The sequence below is a fragment of the Limanda limanda genome, chromosome 5, assembly GCF_963576545.1.
Source record: "Limanda limanda chromosome 5, fLimLim1.1, whole genome shotgun sequence".
In the NCBI taxonomy this organism is placed as follows: Eukaryota; Metazoa; Chordata; class Actinopteri; order Pleuronectiformes; family Pleuronectidae; genus Limanda; species Limanda limanda.
In genome coordinates, this window is record NC_083640.1 from 13329723 (window position 1) to 13350053 (window position 20331).

General features: G+C 40.3%; 1 protein-coding gene across 2 annotated transcripts; it reads left to right on the plus strand.

The window, feature by feature from the left end:
• Window positions 1-326: 326 nt before the first annotated feature.
• Window positions 327-19845, plus strand: LOC133001311 (kinesin-like protein KIF2A). Of its 2 annotated transcripts, XM_061070857.1 has the most exons (21): window positions 327-508; window positions 6221-6315; window positions 7034-7156; window positions 8207-8261; window positions 9210-9326; window positions 9471-9515; window positions 11923-12023; window positions 12166-12261; window positions 12353-12407; window positions 12498-12660; window positions 12872-12962; window positions 13106-13169; window positions 13280-13371; window positions 13871-14013; window positions 14179-14383; window positions 14494-14604; window positions 14695-14762; window positions 16531-16678; window positions 16891-16992; window positions 18697-18832; window positions 18923-19845. In XM_061070857.1, exons 1-21 carry the CDS (start codon window positions 448-450, stop codon window positions 19006-19008), a joined length of 2157 nt encoding a protein of 718 aa, XP_060926840.1. In that variant the 5' UTR covers window positions 327-447; the 3' UTR covers window positions 19009-19845. The 2 variants fall into 2 exon arrangements, with proteins under 2 accessions (XP_060926840.1, XP_060926841.1); XM_061070858.1 differs by lacking the exon at window positions 9471-9515.
• The last annotated feature ends 486 nt before the right edge of the window (window positions 19846-20331 follow it).

A 20331-nucleotide genomic window follows, 5' to 3' on the forward strand; every position in this document is an offset into this window, starting at 1 on the left:
GATTGATTACTTCACCATGATTGGCAGATGTTATGTGCCTTCAAATATGTTAAATGCATAAGGCCAACATTATTATTGTCTGTTTTCCACCAACTAACTGGATTTCATGAATGTCGTTAGGTTATATATAACTTTCTGCATTCAATTGTTATTATACTATATAAATTACAATCTGCAACTATTTTGGAGATTGTAAGTGTGATGCGTTATCTATCTGGTATTTTTATTCAAGCAAGGATGATTTTGTTTCTGTCTGGATTTTATTTTGAAACACTGAAGGCAGGACCGGAAACGCTAAACTATTCGTGTTAGCCACGTAATGCTAGCTCCTTTCTGCTGCCTTTCATCTTCCTCCCAACCAAACACTGCTAAACACAAGAAGCTGCGTCTGCCCGGCTCGCAATAAGTCGTCGGTCCTGTTCCTGCTATTTGTTTAAGTAATGTAGAATGGCGTCGGCTTTTGGGAAGATTGTGGTCGGCACTTATGTGGAGATAAAGCGCAGTGATGGTAAGTTTCATCCTGTCGGTTCTGTCCCCGTAGCACCGAGCAAGTTGCCCGGGGATCTTTGTTGCTGCGGGGCTGTTCCACCCAGCAGCCGTCGCCCCTCGCTGCGGAGGGGGGTGCTCACGGTGGCCGCCCGGAGAGGCTGCCAGGGCGGGGGGCTTCAACACGGCCAGAGCCTCTGAATGAGCCTCTATCTTTGTTAGCTAGCTGCAATGCGAATTCAACACACATTAGCCGTTAGCTGTTAATTCAAATCGTAAATGCAAACGCGGCCAATGAGAAATCAACAAAGCTCAAATGAAAACGTCGCCAGCCGCGTACAACAAGACACACATGATGTATTCTAACAAGTGATCAATATTTCACATTAGCAAAGCTAGCGCAAATCGCTAAGCAAGTTAGCTTAACGTCAGCTGCTTCGATGGAGAGCAACCTTCGATGTGATTAGCTTAAAAGCTAACGCTAGCTAATGTTACCAACCGGCTTTATTATGTACTGAAGCTTAACAACACTGGACTGAAACCAAACCCCGACCCAGGAAGTTTGCTGTTTGACATTATATTTCATCCTTTATAATCCATAAATTGAGCTGATGAAACGAAGGTTAGTTGTTATGGAAGACACGTCATTACACGTCCTGTTAACATCCTGTGGCAACACCACAGACAAACGTATTTTTGGTATTATTTTATTTCATTTTATTCATTCAGATGTCATTGAGATTTGCGATCTATTTTTTAATGAGAGACCTGAGAACAGGAAACATTCACAATCATACAAACCACGAGGAGTTGATTTAAAAAAAAAGCAACACAGCAAGGACACAGTTACACGAATCATGAAAAACACCAGATAACAAAGATGGGGAATATAAGACCACAGTTGAAGAAGAATTTCCAGCCAATTTAACTTTAAATGGGCATTAAACCTGAACCCAGTTCTACCGACATGAGTGTCAAAGGTGATGTAGTTACTGGATCATAGACTGTACTATCCCCAAGTTATTCAAATCAAAGTTTATTGTCACATGCAGAGCAGTGATATTCTTGTGACTTGGTAGGCAACATCTACGCAGTAGAAGGACATTACAAGATAATAAAATAACATAACATATAACCTTGTAACATATAACATAGTAAAATGAAGCAGCAGTTTACAGGGTGAAGGAGTGAGGAATATTAAATAAAAAAATATAAATGTCTAGTAAGTAAGTAGTACGTGTATTTGTATGAGTGGGGGAGCAGAATGTAGAATGTTACTAGATACTAGATTGGTTTTCTAGATATGACTGATGATACTATTTATTGACAGTATAACCTTTCTTGGACAAGGTTGCCCCTTTTTAATAAATGAAATGATATTTTCCATAATATAATCCCATACCAAGATAAGTATGACAACAAGCCATAAAAGGTGTATGAAGTGACTGTGGCAGCTCTGGGATTTTTACAGAGGTATTCCATACTGTAGTTTAACTATCACCAAGAAGAAACTGGTATGACCGTAAACACACTGGAGTTTCATTGGATTAGAAGGGTAAACTGAGGAGTAGGCCCACAACGGGAGAGCTGGCTGTTTGAATATGACTCTTGTGTGAATGTCTGCTTTATTCTACTAGTCCTGTGTCGTCAATGAGCATTGCCTGAGGGCCGGGCAGCCAAAAGATGACTGAGAAGCTTACGTCATTCCTGCCGGGCCTTCCTGAAGTAGGCTAAACCTAGTGAGAGTATTTTTCAATAGTTGAATACTTGATTCAACAACGTACTTCAAAGTAAACAGTTTAAAAAGCATTTTAAGTGTCATTTTAAAATAATGCACTGGTTGATGTTAATTCTGCTTCTAATGCCATCATCCCAAATCCGGAGACCGGGGGGGGGGGGTTGATGTGAAGGAAATGCTCAGCAGGCCCAGGGAGGGAAGTGGTTCTGTCTGTCTGATTCCCTGCTGTCTGGTGTTGCATCCAGAGCAGGGATTGCCCTCACTCTGGGGGTGTGTGTGTGTGTGTGTGTGTGTGTGTGTGTGTGGGTGTGTGGGTGTGTGGGTGGGTGGGTGGGTGGGTGGGTGGGTGTGGATGTGGTGGTGATCAGATTCAAGCCAGACTCGGACTATTAGCCACCACCCCATCTGTTGTAGTCAGCTCACTTGATTCTGCCAGGACTCACTCTCGCTCCCTCTGCATTTCCCCCCCTTTTCCCAGTCAGTCCTGATGAAAGCAAGATCTCAAAGAGAATAATATTTTACTGTCCAACAGCTAACCTGCAGTCACTGCTTAACCCTCATTGCAATGGAGTGTTTATCCACTTCTTAAATGTGATAATAGATTCCCTGGTTCATCTCCAAAATGTTGTTATTGGGCCTACATTTTTATGTGAAATATACTAGTTCCTTTTATATTTGCGTACTAGAGAGGCATGGGCCACCCACCTGCTATGTGCATCTGTGGGTGCATCTGTGACATTTATGGGTCCCTTAACTTTTGTGGTGAAACTGATGCTTTGGGGGCTTTGTTTGTTTCTCCGGCTTAACAGAGCTTGAAGCTCCCCTTTTAAGCCCCTTCAGCTCCTGGGAGGTGTCAGTGTATCCAATCAGCCAGGTTTTAGTATAAAAGTGGGACACAGGGACATTGAATTCAGTTACAGCATATTAGCAAATCATCTGCTGTAAGACACACCAGCATATGTGACTAAATATTTCAGCTCAGTTGGATCTTGTTTGCTGAAATGTTTAATGATGGAATCATTAATTATTTGACAAAACGCTAAATCCTTTTTTTTAAATCACATTGGTTACAATCACCAATTCTTCTGCCTTTTCGGTAAATCTGTTTTTACTAAATATACATTGTATTTATAGTTTGATTTTGGACTAATAATTGTCATTATTTAATCAATTTTATATGGCGAATGTAGTTGCTTGAAGAAAAAAGATATTAAACCTTTAATCATTCCTCAAAAAGAATCTTAAGTTTAGCATTGTCACAGTATTACACCCTGTGTGGAGGCAGTGTGTTGCTCCTACAGTAAAAACAATGTTTTAGTGGTGATGTAGATCTTGCTTCTGTGGCTCAATCTCTTGGGGCCTCTGGCAGCCACAGATTAGAAAGGTGTGCTACAAGCCAATTGTTGTTTATCTGTTGTTGTGGTTTTGGTTTTCATTCTCAGGTTGTGTATTTATATTTACACACTTCGACAAGCAGCTACCTTGTAAATCTTTTGATGTTTAGTCTATTATTTATCAAGATGTCAAACACAATTTGTATTCAGACCCATTATTGAGGTCATTATATCATGACACGCTGGTTTCTATTTATAGCAGAGAAGAAGTTCTCAACAAACAGGAGGCCACTGTGTGCTGGTTCATAAGGACAGACGTCTTGCTAAGTCAGCAGAGTTGGGAAGAATAACTGAGCCTCATGTAACATTTATTTGTGTCCAGCTGCTGGTTCACTGTTGTAATTGGATTCGTCTGTCATCTATCCTTTCCATAGATTGGACAAAACTACAAATTGTATGCTTGAGGTTTGGACTAGCTTCAAATTGTATTTTTATATTATCTTCAGTTTTCCTGAAAATGTGGAACAAGGAGAGTTTTCCACATACTGTACGTGTAATGGAAGAACTTCTGACTTAGCTGCTGTAGCTCTATTTCTGATCAGAGCAGTCCAGTCTCTATGAACCCACAGGAAGGATGTGGGAGCAAACTGAAACATTGACATAAACTAAGTTAGCCACACGTACCATTTTTTTGTATTGCTAGCAAATAACTTTTAACAGGAAGCAGTAGGGATTTAGTGGGCATTGTACTTCCTCTTGAGTGTTGCAGTGTCTATTGCAGCTCCTTAAGTAGAGATGTGACGCCAAGAGCCACAAGCCTGTGGTTCCAGTGGGTTTGTCTGCAACCTAGATGATCACTGTTTGAAATTCAGATTTGAACTGGTATCATTTAGAGCTGACTTTGAACAGCCCAGACCTTGGACATGTCAGCACAGTAGTTACAGAAGTACACTAAAAGTTACATGCACAGTTAGACATTTGACAAATCATAGAACAACTTTAATAAATGACAGGGGCAACATAATAAATGCAGGTGTCTTCATAAAGGGCAAAATTATAAAATATGAAAATGATATGAAACAAATGATTAAGGCTCCACACTCACAGCCATTAGATCTCCGCCTAACATCAGCACTTATCAAATATTTTAGACAGGTGCTCTCCACACCTTGCACCAAAGAAGGGATAATCTAGTGGGAAAATGCTGTTCATCCCATCATTAGAGTAAGAGATTGAGACAGTTGATGTCAAGTTGCACAACACCTTTTGGATATGTCACCCATAGGTTAAATAGGCCTTGAAAGTTAATGTAACAGCTCTTCATTAAAATGTCTAAAAACAACTACACCTATGTTATCTTGTGGACTTAAATGATCCAAAATGTATCCAACAATGTTCAAACCCAGGGAAAAAACACATTTTATTCAAGGGAACGGGACGTTTCATTTTGGTTGCCTTTTAATTGCGTCATACCTGTGTTTTACACGTGGCCTTACCTGTCTCTGCCATAACTTCCGGGGCCAATGATGTGTGGGGAAGGACACACTGCTGACTCACTCACATTGAATCATGATTAGTCATTAGAGTCTGCTACATAATTTGAATAGAACTTTAATAGATTACCTCATTACAATTTGCGCCTGAGTCAAATGAAACTAGGTATTTTTTTACAGTTTTGATTGAGAGATCACTAGCAGCAGAAGTTACTGAGGGTTTATTTAAAATAAGTTATATCTGTGTAAGCAGCCTTAGTTTAGTCTGTTTCTCTGATAACTTAAGATCCAGATGTCTTATAACAAAAATACTGTAGGTTGTAGTTATAATGTTATAAAGAAGTGCTAGTATTTGGCTGGTAATGTTTTGATGTCTGGCCATCTGGCTGACAGCCAGCACTTATGGAAATCTCTGGCATGATACTGTTGAACTACTGATGAGGATGCTTTTGATCCGATATTGATTTGCATCTAGCAGCTGATGTAAATCTATTATTCAGATTGAGATCAGTCTACACTCTTAAGTCCAAATGTCTTTAAAATGCACAACATGTTTTTTTCCCAGCTCCCCCTGTTTTAAGGCGCTAGATTTTCTTTGCTGCATTTTGCCAGTGTAAAACCACTGTAAGGTAAATCAATCAAATGTTATGCAGTCATGAACACTGAATGCATCTTTGCACCCTCTGTGTCTATGAATAATGGATACAAGAACATGGTGTTTCCCTGGATTGTGCTGGGAATTTACAGCGCACAGTCAGATCCTCATAGTCAAAGATGGGAGGGCTGAGGATGTTCTTTACAGCTGGTGTTATTACACTGCAGACAGAGAGGCGGACAGAAGCACACTGAAGAAGCAGCAGCTGTGCTCGTCTCCGTTATCATTGATTTTCTCCAACGGGTCATTATCAAAGATCATGGTCAGAACTAAAACTTAAAACTAACCTTAGCATGTTGTCTTTCGCTCATTTAAGACTGATGATACCTGTTTTTTTTTATTATATGAAATGATCCTTGCTATTAGTAAAACTTGAGAATGCAAATACTGCAGCTATTTTAAAAACTTGGTGGCACCCTTAAAGAGAGCGGGTTTGAGATAGAACTACCTTCATTGCTTTCAAGTTATTCTGCCAATCTCATGTTTGCGTCTCTTCTCTATGATACTTCCACAGGACGTATACACCAGGCGATGGTGACCTCGCTGAATGATGACAACGAGAGCGTCACAGTGGAGTGGATAGAAAATGGAGACACAAAAGGGAAAGAAGTAAGCCACCATTCACGATCACTCAAAACAGCAGTAGCAGCAGCCGGTTCCTTTATTATCCAAAGCAATGAATAATGCATCCAGAGATATTCAGTAGCTGCGACTATTACACAACCAGTTTGCCTGTATGACACTCCCACCAGACGTCGTGGTGAGCCAACACAGACTGTTACTCTGGTCATACGCTGTATACTCAACAGAATATCCCACTTCTCACCTAAGTAGCTCCATTGTATTCTTTCTGTATTAAAAATCAGTATATAAACGCTCATGAACTGCTAACGTGCTTATCTGTAGATAATATTGTGTTTTGTCCAGTCCATATTAAAGTAATTTTATTGTGATTGTCCAACTAATTTGACAATGACTTAAGTTTTAACCTCTGCTACAGTATCTCCCTCTACTAGTTTAAAGGCTTCTTTCCTCCGCAATTAAAAAAAAAAAAAAGTTAGTTTATATAAAAATTAAAAGATTCTCACAATGACTGATATTGTGAATTTATCACAAATGTAAAACACAAATAACAGACTACTTCATAAGTTGTGATCCTACTTAAATCCTTGTGGGAAAAAAAATGTTTTAGGGTTATTCACAACCTAGAGTTGGCCGAAAGTGTTTCTATATTGAAACTGTTGGTAATACATTGTGTTGTAACATTCATTAGCGTACATTTGTAATCAGATGACTTTAACATCAATGCCCCTCTGTTTCTGGACAGATTGACTTGGAGAGTATATTTGCACTAAACACAGATGTGGCTCCCGATGAGGAGATTGCCCCTAGTCCAGAGACTCCACCCCCACCAACACCCACATGTCTGAAGATCAATAAGATTGCAAAGGTGAGTACCAGTGCCCCACTTTATCTGTCAGCAACAAATCATGTGCAAAATGTGATTTTTTTTTATATTGTTTAAATACAACTGTAACTCTTTTATATTTTGATTTGAGTATCTGGCTCCACATGAAAGCAAGAAGGCATCTAAAGTGCTCAGGCTTACTCAGGTAGTTATGTGGCTGCAGTTAGACCTTAATATAGAACCTGGATCCTTCAAGGTTACCAGCTAATTGGTCCTGTTCTGTACACCGTGTGAAGTACACAGGAGATTAGAGCGACTGCATATTACCACGTAATCACAGTGATTGTTTTGTTAAATATTGCAGTCATGATTCAACCTGTGCTATTGAATTATTTCTTATGTTTTCAACACAAAGCATTTAAAGTAAAAACTGTGAGGCCATGTCAAATTAAAATTATGTGGCTTAAGTATCAATTAAGTCGGTTATGTAGCTAATGTCCAGTTTAATTGGCCAAAAGCAGGGCTCTGCAAAAAAGCAAAGCAACTTGCAAGTGCATCAAATTTCTGAGACCTCTGGGATGAACTTTGAACTATTAAGTTTTATTAAATTTAATTCAACAAGAAACGAACAAAGAACACATCGGTTGTCACTTGCGAATAAAACAAACAAAGAAGAAGATTTTAACAAAAAGATTCCAATGTTGCTTGTTTTTTAAAATCTCACATTTTTCTTTGCCCTAATCTCAGAGGCATACATTATGCGCATTCAAATAACCCTTTAAACCTTTAGCCTGGTAATCTATATACTCTGTATGTATGTGTGCTGTTCTTATGACTTTTGTAAAAGATACTTCAGGATTCATGCATGAGCTGTGTCTTTACATGCACTACTGTCAATGGAAGAGGGTTCTGTCCTCAGCACTAATCTGATTTTCAGGGTTCGTCTATTTCTGTATCACTACATAACAGAGGCACATAAAAAAAAGAATGTTTCCTCCTTCAGGGCCTGAGCAGGAATGAACTGTGTAACCGTGAAATCAGGAAACCTCTTGTCCTACAATATCTTACTATGGCTTTGGTTTTCTCCTGCAGAACCGTCGGACGATAGCACCAAATAAGAATGACACTCCGTCCAAGGATAATAGAGGTTTGTTTGTTAAATTATTCTCATAAATAATAATATATATATATTAGTACTTTTTTACTGCCCTTTGCATTGTCCAATCAGCACCAAAATACTCACCTATGATCACAGTCCCGGCCTGAACGGATCCATATGTCAAAATATGCCACCTACTGATAACCGTGAAAATTAAGTTGTTGTAACTTGACTGTGCATTTTCCTATTTGTAACAAAATCATCACCTATGATCCAGCCTTAACAGATCCATATTCAAAACTAATTCAGGGTCATAGCGCCACCTACTGATTCGCTATGAAACAGGACGTTTCTTTCAACTTCACTGCACATTGTCCAATCGGCCCCAAATTGCTCAGGCTTCATCAGAGCCCCGACCAGAATACATCTTTTATCCTGTATGTATAGCGCCACCTACTGGCAACAGGAAGTAAGCCTTATTTTACAACTTTGATTTGATTTACATAAAAGTTTCAACGTGGGGCTGAAATTTTGACACATGATTGTCTGACTGATTAGTCTGTATATAGTGATATTGATAGCCCCACCAGTAAGGAAGTAAGCCTTTTACCACTTTAATTCGATTTTATCAAATTCTACACTAGATGGCATGGACGGTAATTCATGATTAGTTGGCGTGGTCCATGACGGATGAGGAAGTGACGTGTTTATACCTCCCGCGGTGCACAGAACGCACGCAACAAGGAGCCTTTTCGCGCTTTACCTATTTCCCCTCCAACATGGCCGCATCAGGTCCCCAGATCGCAAGTGCTCGGGTCCGCACAGTACTGCACAGTTGCTACTTTGTGTCGGAGTCAACTGTGGACAAACACATTTTAAGTAGTTTGAACATTTTATTTAAAACTAAGGGTTCTATTTTAATCTCAATATTAAAAGTGTTGTTTTTGGAGCATATGAGTCAGACTGGCTTGTTCTTAATCTTTTTTGTGTTATCAGTGATTCCGACCCGGGCAAGACCCCAGCAGCCTCAGCAACCAGAGCCGGCGCCACCGCCTCCATCACAGCAGCCTGTGCTGCCCACTCAAGCTCAGACTCAACAGCAACTACAGAATGGTAACATCCTTAAAACAATACAGTTTATTTCTTTCTTCTTTTCTTTTTAATGAAGGATTGGATCATTTGATTGTAGGCCACCTGTAGAAACAAACATCAATTTTTTAATGTCTCATGTTTTTGTTGACTACATGTTTATCACAGAGTTCTCACATCACCTGATATCCAGAAAGGAGTCTGGACAGCTTTGTATGTATCACCTGCATGTTTCCCCTGCCCCAAGTGCTTCATGGTGATTCTAATAGAGTACCCAATAGAATCTGAGATTAATCTAGTCCTTACGAGAAGATTGTACAACCAAAATGTCTGCCAGATACTATTCAAAGCTGTGGTGTGGTGGTGAAGTAGCACAACAAATCCATCCAGCAGACAGGCTTTCAGGGTATTAGAGAAGGAGTTAAAAAAAAAAAAAGGTTTGTGCTGCTGTTTTACTGTGCTTTCTTTTATCCGTCTGATTTCTGCTGAGTCACACACAAGCACATGGGGAGAAGCCTGTGGCACTCTGCCATGCTCCTCCAGGCTCAGATGGCAACAATGACCTTTTTCTGTGTCCTCAATTCCTTCCACATGCTCACTGCCATTTGATGAACTAAGAAGAGAAGGAGGGAAACACCTTGTCCCCCCTCCTCATCCCCTCAGTTGCCCCTCCGACTGCTTCTATGACTTAATCACCCTTAAGTAGTGAGGGTCCTGCAACCCTGTTGTAGAGCTGTGTCCCAGTGCTGGCCCAACTCATCTACTCTTCCCAGATTAGAGCAAATTATGAATCCCTTTGCTCTGGTACTCTCAGTGCCTGGTGCCAGCAGGCTTTGGTCTGCCTTTGCAGAGGGAAGCTGGGCTGCTATGATTTATCAGATGACACTGATCGTTATGAACTCTTTGAGGGATAGTTCACCGGAAAATGAAAATGATCTCATTACTCAACACTATGCCGATGGAGCAGTGTGTGAAGTGTTTGGGTCCACAAACACTTCAGGAGTTTCGGGGGTAGACTTTGTTGCAGCAGAATCCAATATAATTGAAGTAACTGACGACTTATACTTCAGACGTAATAAAACAACATAAAAAACATTGCGTTTTAAGCCTAAAAGTGAACTGGAAGTGGCTAAGCTTGTGATCGCAGCCATACGATGATGTATCCAAGGGTCCGTGAACACCCCTCGTAGGAAGCTATAAGTTGACATTTAGGCTAAAAACATGGTGTAGTTCTATGGAGGCATGTATGGATTTTTCTTACATCTGAAGTATAAGTTTCCGGTTACTTCAATTGTAACAGATTTGGCTGCAACAAAGTTTACCCCTGAAACTTCAATAGTGTTTTGTGGATTCAAACACTTCACCCACTTCACCCACACCTCCATCTGCATAGTGGCGTTTCGATAATGAGTGCATTTTTGGTGAACTATCCCTTTAAAGAGTCCGAGAGGGCTAACTCACACGTTTGCTAACTTTTGTTTTCTTATTGAGGTTGTCACTGACCTGAATTGATACTAATCTCTGGGTGTTCTGTGGTGGGAAATTTTGAAAAAATCCTCTGGTTGAAAAGTGATTTTCTACACTTCATTTAAAAAAAAAAAGAAGCTTTTCACAAGTTTGTCTGTTTAATGTCCTGGTGATGGATGACAAACAAGGCTTGTCTGCTGTCAGCTTTGCAGGTTTGTTGCAGTATAATAAAGATGGCTTGGCTTAGGAGTGGGCAGGATATTGTATATACTCGATGTAACGCGGTTTCTACCACGCGTGATGTATAAAATGACTCTCGTGACCATCGAGTATAAATTGTCATGTGAATGTTCAAAGTAGCATGTAATTCTCTCTGATCCTCAAACAAGGTCATTTACACCGTGTTTTAAGACAAAATGTCTGCTGTTATCTTCCAACAAGGTGCATTCAGGGACCGTCGGAAATGCTACGGTCGGCTAGCATAGACGCTTCCTGTGGACTTTTAGGAATTTAACATTTGTACAGTGATTTAGAGGAGATTTCAAAATATTGAGATGTATATAGTGTATCACGATATAACCTAAAAATATCACAATATTTGTTTTAGGCCATATCGGCCAGCACTGGCTTGACTAGCTGGGTCTTGTCGGGTTCACTTAGTTATTACACATAATGTTAAACAGACCTGGGCCCGACTGACTTTCCCAAATACAAAGCACATATCTTACACGGTAATTCCTCTGGTCCAGTTGTGTCTTTGGATGCAAATAGAAGTGATGAATGAAGAGAGAGCAAAACAACATGCTCTCTGCAGGTTTTGAGTTTTGTAAAGGCCTTTTGTTAGTTATGTAGAGAAAACAGCTGCTGTTATACTGGGGCCACTGTGTGCAAGACACCGCATCCTGGTCTGTGCTTGAATACTATCACTGTTCTACTTTAGTTGGAAATAGGCCAAGGTATCCCCCTTCTGTTTGAGTGAAGGCCGCATGAGAGAAAGGAAAGATGCAGTGAGAGAAAGATGCTGCTCAAGTCAAGTGTGCAGATCATGGAAAAAGAGGAAATGGATTGGAAGAGGCATATCTTAAAAGAGAAGCTGATGGCATATTGGCAGTGAAAGGGAGCAGAGTTACAGTCTCTCTTGTCTTTATGGCAGCGAGGAGGAAGTCAAACTGTGTGAAAGAGGTGGAGAAACTGCAGGAGAAGAGAGAGAGGCGTCGGCTTCAGCAACAGGAGCTCAGGGAGAGGAGAGCTCAGGTACAACAATACCATTCAACTTTCTGAATTTATTTAATTAATCTTGATCATCAATCAGTAATGGTACTGAGCTGATATCCTGAAATACATTACATGATTTTCTGATAAGTGAATACATCTCCCTCTTGTCATTTTTTTTCAGGAGGTGGATACGACCATTCCTAACTATGAGATCATGTACATGATCCGAGATTTCCGAGCCAGTCTAGACTACCATCCACTGACAACATCAGATTTGGTGAGTACACTGTTTCTTCTTCTTCTTTCTTGATTGTTGTTTGCTAGCCCTCAGTCACAAAAAATTAAAAAGTCCTACTCTGTTTCACCAGATTGAAGAGCACAGAATATGTGTTTGTGTGAGGAAACGTCCACTCAACAAAAAAGGTAAGGTCTTTTTCTTTGTGAGCAACTATCACACGTCATATTTTATTTAAAATAAAAGTATTATAATTATTTTTTTTTGTTGTTTTGCAGAATTGTCCATGAAGGATTTGGATGTGATCACCATCCCCAGTAAGGATGTGGTGATGGTGCATGAACCGAAACAAAAAGTGGACCTGACTCGCTACCTGGAAAACCAGACATTCCGCTTTGACTTCGCTTTTGATGAAAGCACCACCAACGAGATGGTTTACAGGTTTGTAACAACATGAGAACAAGGCATTTCATGTGCTTGTTCTAACAGGCACAAGTTACACAGGAGTAGTCAGTGTGATAGGGATAATGCATTGTTTTTACAGAACTGATTGAATGACTAACATGTCTCCTTTTTGTTTGTAAAATGGTTCGATGTTATATCTTTGGCAGGAGGAGTAGTAAATGGATGTGTGCTCTGTGTTTCACTGCAGGTTCACTGCCAGACCTCTAGTGGAGACCATCTTTGAGAGAGGCATGGCCACTTGCTTCGCCTACGGACAGACGGGCAGCGGAAAAACACACGTGAGTTACATTCAATAAAAAGCCAAAAAACACATTGCTTAAAACAGAAGAAACTTATTTTTTCCTATGAGAGTTTGGAGGAAATTCATTTACTATAATTTCAGAATGTCACCTCACTTATTTGGCTGTATTCTCTATTTTAGACTATGGGTGGAGATTTCTCTGGGAAGAACCAAGACTGCGCCAAAGGAATTTATGCTTTAGCTGGTAAGTCCGTGAACTCTGTTTTCTCTGCTAATTTGTTGTGTTCTAATGATGGAAGTTGTTCAAATGTAATTTATGTTAAATGTTTCAATCGCTCATCTCTTTTCTTGCAGCTCGGGATGTATTTCTCATGTTGAAGAAACCCAACTACAAGAAATTAGATCTACAAGTGTATGCAACCTTCTTTGAAATCTACAGTGGAAAGGCAAGTGATAATTATTTTTTAAATATTCTCACAAATTAAATATTGAAATGCTATAAACTGCTCATAGGATCACTGGCAGTGAGAGTGATCATAGATTTAATACAATAATAACTCTCCTATGAATATATTAAATATTTTTGAATAATTCATATTGGTCATATTTAAAATAGAAATGTATTTATTTATTATTAAGCTGTTTCCAAATGGCTCCTCTGCAGCTCTAACAGAGAGAGAGGCGAGTTTTGCTCTCTACTTAGTTTGCACTGTTAATTCTACCCTAATAAATAATACTCACCATGTTGGGGTGTCAATCACACAGTTACTACATCACACAAGAAACAAACTGAAAAGATTTAAGAGGCCCTGGATTTACACAACGTTATCATGTGCTTAATATTGACAAAATATAGTTTTAAATTATAGTCAATAGCAGATAATCGCCACAGCACTATCGGTAATCATGAGTTTTTGTTGTTGTTTTGCTGTGTGTACCTTTTAGGTGTTTGACCTGCTGAATCGTAAAACTAAGCTGAGGGTGCTGGAGGATGGCAAACAGCAGGTGCAGATTTTGGGGCTTCAGGAGAAGGACGTGAAGTGCACAGAGGACGTCCTGAAACTGATAGAAGTGGGAAACAGCTGCAGGTATGAAAACAGAACATCTAGTTGTTAGTGGTGAAATCTTATGACTCAGAATTTGTTATTTTTCACTATTTATTATTATGATCAAATTTGTCTGGCTGCTGCACTTTTCTCTGCACCCTTGTTTGCCTTATATTCATCTTTATGTCTGATTGCTCTCTCTCCTAGAACATCAGGGCAGACGTCAGCCAACGCTCACTCATCTCGCAGCCACGCCGTATTCCAGATAATTCTTCGGAGGAAGGGCAAGATGCACGGCAAGTTCTCCCTCATCGACCTCGCAGGAAACGAGAGGGGCGCTGACACGTCGAGTGCTGACCGCCAGACGCGACTGGAAGGAGCTGAGATTAACAAAAGCCTGCTGGCACTGAAGGTCTGTAGGCGGGGAGTAGCTCTCTTTGTAGAGAATCGAGTGTTTCACTTTATTTCATAATCACTGAATTGCTTTTCTAAATGATCACACTCCCTTTCTTCATGATTCAGGAGTGCATCAGGGCTCTTGGCCTCAACAAGCCCCATACTCCATTTAGAGCCAGTAAGCTGACCCAGGTCCTGAGAGACTCCTTCATTGGGGAAAATTCACGCACATGCATGGTCAGTTCTCTGTTTTTATAACTAACGTGTTGTCTCACCTCTGCTATACATGACAATAATCTTTATGATCCTCTCTCTTCATCTCCACAGATTGCAACAATCTCTCCTGGCATGACATCCTGTGAAAATTCACTCAACACACTACGCTACGCTAACAGGTGGGAATATGTTGATGTACTAAAGTGATTTCAACAGTGCCTCTTGCGCCAGAAAGCAATGGAAATTATGAAATTAGAGGTCTTATAATTCTACTATAATCCCCAGTGGTTTTTGTGTAGATTAAAATTAGCTGTACAAATGTAACTGTAAATTCCTCTACCTACCCTCAGTAGTTCTAACTCTCGTGTCTCCTCTCACTTCTCTTTTTCCTGCTTTGTTTCCCTCTCTTCTCTCCCGCCTTCTGCTCGTCTGTGGGCTGGTGCCGTTGTGTAGAGTGAAGGAGTTTGGGATTAGTCCGTCGGACATCCCCTTCTCCCAGGGCGGCCAGGGGAGCCGCTCTGACCTCTCGCCCACCAATACCTTTGAGTACGATGACTTTGCTGCTACCTCTCCCAGCAGGTCAAGAGCTCCCCAAAGAGAACAGCACCGAATACACACACACACACACAGACACACATAGCATGCGTTCCCTTCAGTTTTCGCTGCTTTCATTCGCTTCATCAGCAGTTCACTGTGGAAAACCTCCACTGTCGTCTCATCCTTCTTTTGCACGATGTGACACTTGTCATCCTTCTTCTTTGTTTTCATTTGTGCATTCATTTGTGTTTTTTAAATCTTTAATAAGCTGTGAACATAATGTTTTAACTCAACCATATGTCAATGTGTCCTTTATTTGTTCTGTGTGACATCATCACTGGTGAGGCCTGAATGGGCGGGAAATCTGTGAATATATACATTACAGTTCAAAACTGGACTTTGTGAGGTTATGGATGTTGCCACAGTTTTATGATTCCTTGATGACGTTCAGAGGCAAAGTTCAACACTGAAAATCTTTCTGCTCATGCTTGCTTAGGTTGAATATATTATCTCAGCAAAGTTACACCACCAGATGACCCCCACCCAGAACACTCTCCTGTCAGTGTTAACTCGGGAGCTTGAGATAACTGAAAAAATACGTTTTACAAAGTAACATAGCTTCTAATATCCTCAGCGTTTCCACAGCTTTCTCCTCTGTTCTCCCCTTGGAGAGGGAAAGCTTGTTGCAGCTTCTGGAAGGAAAATAATCTGCAACTCTGACCGATGTGGTCATAAGGCTACAGGCAGCAAGCTCCTAGGTTTAGAAATTGATATGATTCAATTAAATGGTTCTACAGCCGGTAACCTGCGAAAACATAAGATAAGGGCACAATGATACCTGGCCTGGGATCGTCTGGGGTCACACGTCACTTTGTTTTTATAAATATTCCACCTATGCATGCACATAGTCGTTGAGTGAAAACTCCCTCTGACACTCAGGAAGGATGAAACAGAAAACTGAAGCCATTCAGTAAAAGTTTCAAGGATGAGCTTTTGTTTGGATCAAATGCTGAGCGGGCAATCCCTCTCACATGGTCCTGAATAATTAGCACTGTACCCACAAGTCAGGTCCAAGGTGCTAATATCTTATTAGCTGACTGAGGCTTCATTAAACATGAGCTCAGTCTTTAGGTGGCATGTATTTGATTAAATTGTACTTTACAGGTGAACCAGACAATCTTCCCACTGTATATGGTCACAGAAATTATATAAACATTTACAGGACCAACACAGTCATCTCTCCCCATGCATGATCTCACTGCTGTCATGATGCTGTCATCATGTGCTATTCGTGAACGCTTTTGACCCGACCGCTAACGCCGCCCCTCCAGTTCAAACAGCAGCCACGCTCAGAGTGTGTCTGCCCTGCGGGAAACTCTGCCTGACCAGCTCATTGTCTTTTCTCTGCAGAGTCAAGGAGCTCACTGTGGACACCAACCAAGTGATGGAGGGTGGTCGACCCAACATCCACGCTGTCAATCAGCTGGATCTTTTAGATGAGCAGTGGCTGAGTATCTCGCCACAGAGAGACGACTTCAAACTGCTCTGTGAGCAGAATGTAAGTAGTTTTATGGGTATGGATCTAATCTTCAAGTTATATGTAACATCCTATCACATATTAGGATACAGCAAATTCTAAAGTAATTCATGGATAATTAAGAATCGGAATTGAACATGTCAGTTATGTCCACTGGAATCCAGATGTGTATGTAAGATCCGTTTGTGTTGATAGTCAAGTTAGGTGAACTCCTGTAAATGTTTTTTTTTTAGGAGGAGGAGGTGTCTCCCCAGCTATTTACTTTCCATGAGGCCGTGTCTCAGGTAGTGGAGATGGAGGATCAGGTCCTTGAGGACCACCGAGCTGTTTTCCAGGTGAGAGCACTGATGAAAACTTACAATGAGGTCGCTGTGTACCTTTCCACTTTTTAACTAATAGACCAGATTTGAAAGGTGCCCCGGACGTTGGTCTGGACCAACAGACAATACATTTGGCCTGAGGTGGTCTTGGTCCGGATTGAACAAAACCTTGGTGCGGTTCGTTTGCAAAGTGAAGACATTTTATTTGATAGTTTGAACTTTCGGACCAATTGCAGGAAGTTGCAAACTCATTAAACAATAGAAGAAGGAAAAAGAAGTGGAAGGAGCTCTCGGGTTTGCTTGGTGTCTTTGCCTCAGACGATATCATGTGCGAACGACATGGACGCTCATTTTGCTGGTAGTCAAACATGATGATGAAGCAGGTCATTCATTTTCTCTATTCAAACAGAAAGACTAAATTTGAATGCCCTTCATTCAAAAAAGTACAGAACACATTGTCTGAATTGACAACACATAGATTTCAGATGCATGCCCATCTAAAAACCAGTAAATATCAAGTTTGGGTTATACATGTCGTATAAAAGTCTTTAGTTTGCTCCCTTAATTACTCTGGGAGACTAAAACTTATCCAATCATTAAGGTAAACATGTAATTAAGACATAACGCTTTGTCCAATTTTATGTCTAAATACTGCAGCTCGCCTCTTTATGACTTTTTATGTCCATATATGAAGACAGTATATCCCATCTGCTTTAGGTATGCAAATAAAGCTGGAACTAACACAGCCATGTCTTACCATTAGTATTAATAAATGCAGGGTATTGTTAAACATCAATTTTGACATCACTCGTTATTATAGAAACTGTGTAACAAAAGAGTTGTAGTTTTCATGTTCTCTCTCAAAAAGCTCACACTGGTATCATTTGTAAAGGCTGTGCTAGTTAAGAAGTTGTTCTTCTGTGTTGCTGGTTGGATTTCATTAACTGGATTCTTTTTACTAAAGCTAGAAGCACTGATTTTAACAGTTTAAAACTCTGCTCTAGAAATGGTACCAATCTGGAAAGGGTCACCAGCTATAAGTACCTAGGCATTTGGGTTGATGAGAAGCTCGATTTTAAACCACATGTGAGTCAACTTGTAAAAAAGCTAAGAACAAAATCGCAGGAGACCGGTATGGCACACACCACTGTACTCTCTATAACAAGGTTGGCTGGCCAGCCCTGTCTAAAAAAAGGGATGGTCATTGGAAGATTTATATTTACAAAACAATCATTGGGCTACTGCCACTATATCTCTCCTCAGCTGGAATTGTAATACCCACAATACCCGCTCCCAGAGCTGGCTTTCCTTATATCTGCCTCGTGTTAAGACCAACTTGGGGAAGACAGCTTTCTGTTATAAAGCACCCTACATTTGGAATGAGGTCCAAAAATCTTTAAAGTTGCGCTCATTTGTTTCACTGACGGAGTTCTCGAGTCTGGTCTCATGTACAGCTGACTTCTCCTGCAATGACTGTAACTGCTATTTGACTTGGCCATAGTATTTTATTGACTAATTGTTTTATACCTTGTATTACTGTGTATATATATATGCATATTTATTTCATTCCTATTTAGTCAATGTATTCACTTTTAATGTATCAACTTTTTTATTGTATCCTCGGCACGATTGTAAATGAGGGTCTTATCCCTCAATGTGTCTTCCGAGGCTTAAATAAATATTCAATCAAACTAATGAAGCACCTTTCTCTGTGAGCAGGAGTCGATCCGGTGGCTGGAGAATGAAAAAGAGCTGCTGGAGATGACAGAGGAGGTGGATTATGACGTTGAGTCGTACGCCACTCAGCTGGAGCAGATCCTAGACCAGAAAATAGAAATCCTCATCGAGCTCCGAGGTACGAGTCCAGTCGAGACACATTTCGATGACGATGCACAAACACAAATCACTTCTGTTTTACAATGATGTCTCTTCCTCTCTTCGACAGATAAAGTAAAGTCATTCCGCTCTACTCTCCAGGAGGAGGAGCAGGCCAGTAAGCAGATCAATCCCAAGAGGCCACGTGCTCTTTAGTGACTGGAGGCCGAAGAGATTTAAGTGACACATTCAGAAACGTAACCACTAGATGTTCAGCACAACTCAGGCTGTCAAGAGCAACCGTGAAACAACATTAAAAAAGGACTGTCTGATGTATCAACAGGCTCAAGGAATCTCATTTGTCATGATCCCTCTCCTCTAACAGAACTGGCTCCTCACTCAATATGGTCTTGTAAGAAAACTCGGGAAGGAAAATAGTTTTTCCTTCTTTTAGTAGATTTTTTTCATGAAGAATGTTTTAGTTTCCTCTCCTTAAATTATTTTCTTTTATACTTCTTTGTACTTTATTTGAACAGAATATTTTTTGACCTGGCTAAAGAAGAGATCTCCATCAATTGTGTTTTTAAGGTTTACCGCAGTGAACCAGTATTTAATTAGTGGTTGTCCCTGGCTGACATGTCTGCATGTGCACTCAGTGATAGCTATGTACACCACTGTCCTAAGATTTCATGCTTTGACTCCTCAGTTGTAAAGACATATCTCATAAGCGATCTCTTCTTTCATTTCCTCCCTGCTGTAGTGTCGGGCTTCTTCCTATTTGTGTTTTGTTCCTTGTTTCCCTGAGGTTTCTTCTACATGTAGTATGCTTCAGTTTGTGCCATTGCATTCTATGTGGTAACTGACCTAAAAAAATTCTTACTTTATGTAAAACATGTTTTCCACCCCTGTTTAACACTTTGTTATAAAACTAAACTACAAAAAAACCTGCTATTAATAAATGTATAGAGACATAACATTGGTTATGTTGCTCAGTGTTTGCACCGGATGTAATGCTGGATGAAGTAATAAAAGATTCCTGTCTTTCATTTTAAAGGCTTTTTGGTCAGTTCATTATACAAGTCTCAATATGACTACTAAAGCGGCCATGTTTAAAGATGCAAGTCACAGGTTTCCTGCAGTCAAAGTTCATAAAACTTATTTGAAGCAAAATAACCCGGCAAATAACTAATGCAAGGAATGAATTAACTTCTCACAACTTTCTTTTGTCTCTACACTCAATAACACGGTGAATTACGTCAGGCCAAATCAAACACGTAGAAATGAAGAAGGCCCAGTAGCTGCCTCAGACTTTCCCAGTGGGGGCCCAACTGGAGACGCTCAAGATACTATTCTTCACCTGATAAGATGCGGGTTCTTTTGTGATTATATTGGACACTGTTGTATTTTCCTTAAACAAAGACAAATATACAAAACAAAGGACTGAATGACCTCCATTAACCTTTACACAGACGAGCTGCCTTGTTACATTGTACCCATCTTTGTTGTTTTCAGAGAAACGCCGCATAGCAACCGTATCTA